This window comes from Elaeis guineensis, chromosome 14 (genome assembly GCF_000442705.2).
Source record: "Elaeis guineensis isolate ETL-2024a chromosome 14, EG11, whole genome shotgun sequence".
NCBI classification, from domain to species: Eukaryota; Viridiplantae; Streptophyta; class Magnoliopsida; order Arecales; family Arecaceae; genus Elaeis; species Elaeis guineensis.
In genome coordinates this window covers 66101454-66111758 of record NC_026006.2, presented here as the reverse complement: position 1 = coordinate 66111758, position 10305 = coordinate 66101454, and the positions used below count along the sequence as shown (strand labels likewise).

Here is a 10305-nt window from a genome sequence, read left to right as displayed (position 1 = left end):
TCGTTAAGCATTCAGAGGGCTCAATTCTTTTGTGACGCACAAGAGGAGGATGATGTTTTATTAAGTATTTCTCTATTATTATTGATATTTATATTCAGTCATATATTTATGATATAATAACTTATTGCAGACGCAAGAGAATGGTGTAAAACCTACTGTTGCAATGCTTTTTGATCGCACCCACAAAAAAAAAGAGACAGGGAGTTCGTGAATGCAAAATCTAAGAAAATTAGTGTAGTTCTCAATTTTCTATCCAAATATATCTATATATTAATATATATTAACATATGTATATTTATAAGTATATCTATAAGTATCGAATGGTTGGACGTTAAATTAAATGGTTGGTTTATATTATTAACAGGTTATATGTTTGTTATTTTTGAAAGTGATAGTTTTAAAATAAATCCTACGAATTTTTAAGAAATATCTAATAATTTTAGATATTTAAATTTATAGAGTCATGATGTTACATTAAAGATAAATTATATTATTCTGTCTATTTTATTTTTATGTATATCATCATAAAATAGAGATATTTGCTTATTCAATTTTTTTAAAGATCTGAAGATTTTTTATATGTCATTACAAGAGACATATAAGACTGCTCTTACAGAAAAGTATGGCTTAGAGATTGATTCACAGCCTTCATTTGATGCTACTGTATGGGTAGAAGCTACAGGAGGTATTTTTAAAAACAAATGTATGAATTTGAGCCGAATGCACATTCATCCAACATACTCACGAAGACTGCTACACCATGCTCTGATGATCTTTCAGGGACTACATCTACTACTTATTCTGCTACTCCAGAGCTATGGAGCTATGGAGATGACACGGAAGCATATTATAGCAGCTTTGATGAATCCTCAACATAAAAGATGCTGCGACTCTTATTTCTAGTCTTGATTTTACATCATCTGAGTAGTTGTCATCTCCTCCATAAGAAGAAGCTCAATCAAATATCCCTCCAATCGATCCTCCATATGATTGATTCTTGAATATGAACTTATTAGATGTAGTCTCTTATTTAATGCTGAAAATAATTAAATTTAATTATTTAATATTTTGATATATTGTGTTTGTTTATAAATTAAAATCTTAATGAATACTAAATTTATATTTTGTAGAAGCTTTATAAAAATATGTTTGCTCAAATATGTTGATGTATTATTTTATATTATAAAATATTAAATTATGATTGATATATTGAGAATTAAATATATACAATTTTGCTAATATATTTATAAAATAATCTTTCAAAAAAAAGTTTTACTAAAAAATTTGTAAGAAAAATAAAATACTAAATAAAAATTTTATCAAAAAATTACTAAGAAATTTTTAACAAATCTTCAACTATCACCAAAGATTATCAAGGATTATCATCAAGAGATCTGTAAGGGATATGTTTTTCACAAATCATCCAACTGATCAATTTTTAGCAAAAATATTCTCTTATGGATCCTTATTAATTACTAAAAAATTTTGAGTACATTTTGATTAATAAATCTTTAAAAAATGAATCGATTTTTGGTAAATAACTTTCAATTTCATCAAAAAAAATTTCTCACTAAAATTTATCAATCTCTTAATAATTAAAAAAAAATTCTCCCTTAAAATTTTTAATTTTTAATAATTACCAGAGATTTCTGAAAGAGATTTCACCAACATCATATATTTAAAAAATAAATTTTTTTTAAAAATCTCTTGATAAATCTCTTCACCAAAAAATTTTTGACTTTCATAAAAAATTTTATCCCTTAATAAAAACTATTTTCTGATAATGAAAACCAATATGATTTAAACAACTTGTTTCTTTTTCACGTAAAATGCCACTAAAAAAATTTATAAGTAAACTAAATTGACATAAAATATTATCACACAACAAAATAAAATTCTCAAACAAACACCATCTGAGAATTAAGAGAAAAATTTTTAACATATTACAAAAAAATAAATAATCTAATAAATAAATTATAAGATTTAAGATTAATCAACATAAAATTAAATTGATAAACAACACCGAAAATCTAAAATACATCGTCATCCTCATTGTTAGATCCTGGTCAATAATGCTTTCAAGGTCAAGATCTCCTCATGTTTCTTATTATTGCTTTCTTCCAGCATCCTGCCCTCCGCACAAGATTCTGAAAGTCCACACCGTTCCTCTTCAACGAGGCTTTCAAGTCCAAGATCTCCTTAGCCTTCTTCTCATCACTTTCTTCAAGCTCCTCGACCCTCCGCGCAAGATTCTGAAAGTCCCCACCATAAAATGTACCCATATTTATTTAGTCAAACGTAGATATATTTGGACTATTTTTTTCAAAAAAAAAAAAAAATCAGCAGCGGTATCACAAGGCTCTCTTTACCTTCCCATCTTAGTCTTATATAATCTAAATGGTGCTGCCAAACCTAGACCCACCCATACCAAGCATATATATGAGAGAGAGAGAGAGGTATACCTCACTTCCGGGATGGAAGTGGATCTCCGGCCCCCCGGTGACCTCAAAAGCCACGACCCCAGCAAGCTGCAATATTTTAAGAAAAGCATATAAATCAAAGAAATCAAGAAACAAACAAAGGCAGAAGTAAATATATCATTTTTTTTCGAAACAATCCAAGAAAACGGACCTGGTAGAAGTCGCCGTCGGAGAGCATGGGGAACCTCCTCTTGATCCCCTCCAGTCGCCCAAAGGCGTCATGCAGATCGTTATTTACAACTCGGCGAGGCCGGTTCACCTGGAACCTCATCCTCCCCGCCAAGTGCCATCTATTTTTTAATAAAAGAATAACCACTTCTTAATTCATCGTTCCATGAAAAAATACAAAGAAATACGGGAAAAACAAAAAAAAAAAAAAAAAGAGCGATGGAGATCGATCGGTCATACGCGATGCGAAGCATCAAGGGGGCGCAGTTCTCCTCGGCGATGAAGCGACGGAGCTCCTCCTTGCACCGATTGACGGCCCTCTGGTAATCGTTGGTTCCGCGATGGACGGGGATCGCCGGCACACCAGTGACCTCAACAGCTACGACCACAGCAAGCTGCAATATTTTAAGGAAAATAACAGCATATAAAGCAAAGAAATCAAGGAACAAACAAAGGCACAAGTAAATGTATCATTTTTTCGAAACAGATCCAAGAAAACGGACCTGGTAGAAGTCGCGGTAGGAGAGGATGGGGAACTGCTCCTTGATCGGATTCAGTACCCTGATGGCGCTGGACAGATCGTCATTTACACGTCCGTGAGGCCCCTCCACCGGAAACCTCATCATCCCAGACTCCGTCTGAAAGTCGTCAGCCCCCGCCGAGTGCCGTCTATTTTTTAATAAAAAAACAACCACTTCTTAATTCATCGTTCCATGGGAAAATACCAAGAAAGACGGGAAAAACAAAAGAGCGATGGAGATCGATCGATCATACGCTATCCGACGTATCAAGTTGGGGCAGTTCCTCTCGTCGATTAAGCCACGAAGCCTCTCCTTGCACTCATTGACGGCCCTCTGGTATTCCTCGCCCACGGGCTCCCCCATCGCGTCGCCGGGCGTCTTGAATCACCGCGCGTTGCACGAAAAGAGAGAATGGAGAGAGCAACTCGCGTCACAAGTGAACGGTAGGACACATTATATTTATATACGCGTCCTTCCTCCGACCGAACATTCTAGTAGGCCGTTTATCACCGTCCGATGGAGCGGAACGAGCGGCTGTTATTTCTTTGCGCATTGACGGCTGGGATCCGAGATCTGATGGTAGATGTGTGTCTCGCATACGGTGTTAGGTGGCTCACGTAACTGGAATGTAACAGATGCTGCGTTAAATGAAGTGATGGCCCTTCTCGCATAAGTGACTGTTTGCTGTAAAAAGAAATCATTTATTGGGGGCGGGGGGGAGACAAAAAGGCAGGCGGCCGGCCGGAGCCGCTCGAAGTGGCGGCGGTGTGAAGCGGTTCGATGTAGGACTCGTAGCGGAGATTGGTGATGGGTTGTTGACTCGGTTCCGCATATTTCCGGCGTCATGTTGTGTTGTCAGAAGCGACTGTTGTCGGGTCATTTATTTATTTATTTACGTTGGTGCTGGGATCACGCCGTGCACGTTCATTGGCTAGACCGTGGGGTGTGGTGGGCTCCATGCGGGAGCTGTTGACTGGTCAAAGATAATTTTCTTTAGTCCGCGGACCTCGGGTGAATGGCACTAGCAAGGATATTTACTAGATTGTTCAAATCGTTGAATCAAATCATTTTTATGATCTGATTTTATTTATAAATTTTATATTAAATAATTTAATGATTTAATCTAATTTTACAGAAATATTAGGTCAAATTAAATCATAAATGATAATATATATATATATATACACACATATGTGTGTGTATATACATATATATATGTATATATATATATATATATATATATATATATATATATATATATATATATATATATATATATGTATATATATATATATATATGTATGTATATATATATATATATATATATATATATATATATATATATATATGTATGTATATATATATATATATATATATATATATATATATATATATGTATGTATATATATATATATATATATATATGTATGTATATATATACATATATATATATATATATGTATGTATATATACATATATATATATATATATATATATATATATATATATATATATATATATATATATATGTATATATACATATATATATATATATATATATATATATGTATGAATATATACATATATATGTATATATATGTATGAATATATACATATATATGTATATATATGTATGAATATATACATATATATGTATATATATGTCTGTATATATGTATATGTGTGTATGTGTGTTTGTCTGTGATGGTCCGGTCCGAGTAAAAAATCCCAGCCCACCAAAGCCCAAAAAAAAAAAAAATAGAGGAGAAGACTCCCGAAGGGAGTCTTCTTCCTCCGTTCACCGGCTCCCAATCGGAGTCGGAAAAGAGCCCCCTCTGGCTCTATTTAAGGAGGAAATTCCTTCTCTCTCCCTTCCACCAAAGATCCGAGATCCAGTCGGCGGCAATCGTCGGAAAACCACCGTGGAGACCCATCCCTATGCCCGTCCAATTGCTCGTCGGAAAAGCGTCGCCGACGTCGGAGGTAAACCTCCTCCCCTTCCTCTCTTCTCCCCTTTCCTTCCATGCCTGTGTGCACGCTCGCCGGCGACCGGAGTTGCCAGATTTTGTTGCGGAAGAAACCTTTATTTTTACCGTTTTTCTTCAATTTTTCGACGCCGGTGGTCACCGCCGACCATCGGTTTGGTCCCTCCGGGCCATGGGATCGTCGGCCCTTGTCGCCGACCACCGCCATGCCGGCTGCGATCCTTGGTCGGTCGAGCAAAGGAGGGGACCACCTCGTCCCCTGTTTCGGCCCAAGTTAAAATCGAGAAGAAGAAAAGAAGAAGAAGAAAAAGAAAAGAAAAAGAAAAGAAGAAGAAAGAAAAGAAGAAAAAAAGAAGAAAAAAAAATAAAATAATAATAATATAATAATAATAAATATGATTTTCTCTCCTCTCTCTTTCGTGAAGAAAAAGAAAAAAAAAGAAAGAAAAGAAGAAAGAAAAATAAAATAAATTAATTAATAAATAATGATATAAATAATAAAATATGAGAAAGAGAGTTTCTCTCTCTTTCCTCTCTTTCTTCAGCCTGAACTAGTATTTTCTCTCTCTAGAATTGGACTTTCTCTCTCTACTTTCTCTCTCTAAAATTCTCTCTCTAGATTATTTCTCTGTCCTAAGATTTTTAAAATTTTGAGAAGAATGATGATGAATTTAAATGATCCTTGTGATGGATTTTTGATCTGTGATCGTTGGACGGTACACCGACATCCACTTTGATCAGATCAGGTATTTTTAGATTTTATTTCTCATGATTTTATTGAATTATCCACATGATAATTTCAGCATGATTTGATCCGATCGATCGAATTTATTGAATCATGTTGTCTGAAGAATTCAAGATGAGTTTTCTCTCTCTAAAATTTTCTCTCTCTAAAATTTTCTCTCTCTAAAATATTCTCTCTCTTGATTGATTCTCTCTCTAAAAAGATTAGTGAATGAAAAAAAAAAATTTAATAATCCTGATCTGATTCTAATGAAGAATCTCGATCCATGGTTGTCAGACAGCGTACTGGCACCCACCTTAATCAGACCATGAATCTTTAGATTTGATCATCCATGATTTTGATCTAGCCATGACTTGATTTGATCATGTTGATTTCATCATTCAAGATATTGGACCAATCGTAATGTTGAATTTTGTCACCTGATCAATTCGAATTGTACCTTATGAATTCTCTCTCCTCTAATTGTCTCTCTCTACTTGATTTTATGAAATCGATAAAGAAACTTCGGTCCTATCACTTCGAATCCGATTTGATCTGATAGTCAAACTTTGGATCGTTTAGGTCCTAATTAGATTTTGATTAGATAAAATTAGATGATCGGACCCAATCTAAACCGTTGAAATATGATATTCGTATTCTTTCTAATTATTGAAATTGATTCTGTATAGGATTGTGGATGTTTGATCATGGGATATCGCGATATGATCTACGAATAGAATTTTTGGAAGAAAATTTATAGAATTATGTGGGTTTATTGGAATACGTTCGAGGTAAGTAATGTTTTACTTTTTCTAGATTTATCGATAAATTATAATGTATTTTTCTGACATGATTTATGAAACGATGCATGAATTGGATGAATGGTATTTTGTTATGAAAATATCTTATTTGAAATGTTATGATGAAGCATGATTGAACATATTGATTCCATGATGCATTATATTGATTGATTTGATACTATATGATTATATATTTTATTATCGAAATTAGAATATGAAACATGATTTATGAAAAATTTTGATATAAGAACAATATGAATTGATAACCTGACTATGTAAAGGACCCTGCCAATGGAGGCATATACGTTGGCAATTGATTTGTCCTGAGGATTCATGTCACCAGAGAGACTAGCGACAAACCGTCAGAGAGATCAGCGGTTCTGAAGGACTTTGCTGCCAGATGATTCGCAGTTCACCGTAAGAAGATACGCGGTGTTATGATCCTGCCACAGAGAAGATGTGGTCATAGCTCATGGTTGACAAAAAGAATTTAAGAACGAAAGAAATTAAAATCTGAAAAGAAACTTGAATTTTCGAAAAAAAATGAATTTGGCATGAATTATGTTGCATAATTGAAATTGATTTCGAATTGATGAACTCTATATACTTATTTTCTATAAATAATTATTTACTTAAATGCCTGATGAAATCTGTTGAAAAGTGATCATTGCTTACTGGGCTGTCTAGCTTATTACCTCCTATTTTATTATTTTTTTATAGATGTTGAGGAATCAAGATGATACAAGATATGAATGGAAGAGTGATCAGAAGCAAAATCTCTATATTTTTATTTTAGGTTGAAAGTCTTATTGAATTTGATGTAAAGTCTATGAATCATTGTTGAATTTATTGAGATATTAAAGAAGAAATTTAGATCGTTATATTTTGGATTTGAATTATTAACTAATTATTCCGCTGTTATTTTAAGATAGCATGATAAGATGCCTTGCATGCTTATGGGAAGAGTTTTCTATGAGTATGTGGCGGTTGCCATGACCCTCGATTCACAATCTCGGATCGGGGGCGTGACAATTAATATGGTATCAGAGCGTTAGTAGATGAACTAAGATGTGTATAGAAGGAGTGTTAGTAGATAGACACTAAGGATATTATGGTGTAGATCTTTGATGATTGTAGTGGGAGAAATCTTTATAATTTTTGATTTAACATTAAGATTATGTATAAAAGGATCGCAAGAGATTATGACATATGGAGTTTGAAATATGATGGATAATCTATAGATCATGATACGATTAGTTAGATCTTGATCGAAAGTAATCACAAAAAGATTGACATAAAATTTTATTGCGTATTGTGATTATTAATTTGATCATTGGATTTTTCAAGTGAATCGTAAGTTTAAATTCGATGTGAGAATAATACTATGATATTACTTCTAGTTGAGAAGTTGACTATTATTGGCAAGATAAAGATTTGATAATAAAATATTATTTCAGAATGGGCTAAGAAAGTTTTTTTATGATGCTTGATTGAAATATTTATCGAAAGTGAACTTGGTATGTGGATCATATATAAAGTGGCATATTAGGATGAATGCATATTTGGAGATATTGCAAAGAAGCCTATTTCTTATGGATGAAATAGATTATGAGATTGTAGAATATTCATCGTACTGAAATCTTTAATCATCATCCTTAGATCTAGATAATAGATCTTATTATGTCTCTTGGAGACTACATGATGTGTATGAAATTTTAATTTAAAGATTTCGTATCTAAGTTGATCAAGAGATTTTCTGATATTATTATTGAGGTTGTTAATGAAAAATTGATATCTTTAGATTAAGACAAAAGATCTGATTTATATTTATTTCAGATTATGGGATCTATATGAATTTATAATTTAAAAATTTTGGATTTAGAAATTGATATGGAGTTCTTTTACTTTTGTTAATGAGATCTCTGATTGAATCTATTAAGTAGAGAATTGATATTTTTTTTTGAAGTTTGTATGATTGATTATGAAAGGATATTTGATAGATATTGAAGATAAAAAATAATAATAATAATGATTTAAAATTTTTATATATTCTGATTATGTCCAAATTTGGTGGAGCATCGAAGGATTTTCTCATTGATTTGACTTATAAGATTTAATTTGAAAATAATCGAATTGAATTGATATGAGAATTAAGATTTGATTCATATTGATTATAGTAAATCTATATGATTTTAAATATGATATTGGACTCAAGGGTTAATCAAGATTATTGTACACCAGTAAAAGTATGAATGAGAATGAAAAGTTAATCTTTGACTTCAATTGAAATTTAAAATTTTAGATCTTTTTTATTAATAAGATAAAGAAATAATTTGATCAAACTTTTTTTTGGTGAACCTAAGAAATATTGATTGTTAGAACAGAGTGCGCAGCGGAAGCATGGTAATCTAGATTTCTTTGAGTAAGTCAGGAATGTTGACTCTTTGAGTTAAAGAATTATGATAGATAATATGATTTGATACAAGAAATTCATTGATATTAGAAATAATAATATTTTAAAATTTTAAATTATTTTAGATATCCTAATGTGATTTTTTTTAAAAGTAGTGCTTCTACCTACTATGCTATAAAAAATAATTAGCATCCTAATTTTAGGATGAGTGGATCTTTGATTTTAGATTTAGAATATTTAGAAATAAATTTTCTCTATCCTAAAATTAAATTTTATAATTCTCTATTTATTAAGAAGAATTTGAGATTGTTTATCGAATAATGATTTTGATCTTAAATTATTATACTCAAATATTTATCTCTAAGGTATAATAAAATTTGAAGTTTGAACTTTTTTTGATCATTATTTCTTCTCTGACTGAATAAAAAAGATTGAGGTTATCTATTGATATTGACGATTATTCTACAAAAGATGGATTGGGGTTATTTATAATTTTAATTTGATAATGAATCGGTTAATTAAGAATAGTTAATATTTAGATAAAGCAAATTGATATACTTACTTAGAATAGAGACATTGATTTTGATCATAAAAAAAAATAAAAATGATGATGATGAATGAAGTTCTTATGCAAGAATAGAGACATTGATTTTTCTATTTACAAGAAATAGATTTGATTTTGATCTAGTCATAAGATATTGAATACTATTTTATAGGAAATGAGATCATAATTTCAAAATTTTAAAATATTGAAAATCTTTGAGATGTTGATCTTGATAAATAAGAAAATGAATGGTTCCGTTTTAGATCAATATTTGATGTATTGACTTTTTTCTTATAAAATAATTTAAGAATGAATTTTATATCAAGAATTAGAATATTGAAATATTTGTGGATGAGATTTAAGTAAGAACTATGAAGACTCAAGCAAGAAAAATTTCGAGGATGAAATTTTTTTTAGAGGGAAAGAATGTGATGGCCCGGTCCGAGTAAGAATCCCAGCCCACCAAAGCCCAAACAAAAAAAAAACAGAGGAAAAGACTCCCCAAGGGAGTCTTCTTCCTCCGTTCACCGGCTCCCAATCGGAGTCGGAAAAGAGCCCCCTCTGGCTCTATTTAAGGAGGAGATCCCTTCTCTCTCCCTTCCACCAAAGATCCAAGATCCAGTCGGGCGGCAATCGTCGGAAAACCACTGCGGAGACCCGTCCCTGTGCC

The 10305-nt window shown here is 32.0% G+C and overlaps 1 protein-coding gene across 1 annotated transcript; it reads right to left on the bottom strand.

Annotated features, from left to right (window-relative positions):
- Positions 1–1950: 1950 nt before the first annotated feature.
- LOC140853734 (probable L-ascorbate peroxidase 3) lies at positions 1951–3660 on the bottom strand. The gene is made up of 6 exons (XM_073248629.1): positions 3423–3660; positions 3152–3317; positions 2889–3043; positions 2632–2770; positions 2463–2528; positions 1951–2252 (listed from the first exon to the last, which is right to left on the bottom strand). Exons 1-6 carry the CDS (start codon positions 3530–3532, stop codon positions 2085–2087), a joined length of 804 nt encoding a protein of 267 aa, XP_073104730.1. The 5' UTR covers positions 3533–3660; the 3' UTR covers positions 1951–2084.
- Between the last annotated feature and the right edge of the window lie 6645 nt (positions 3661–10305).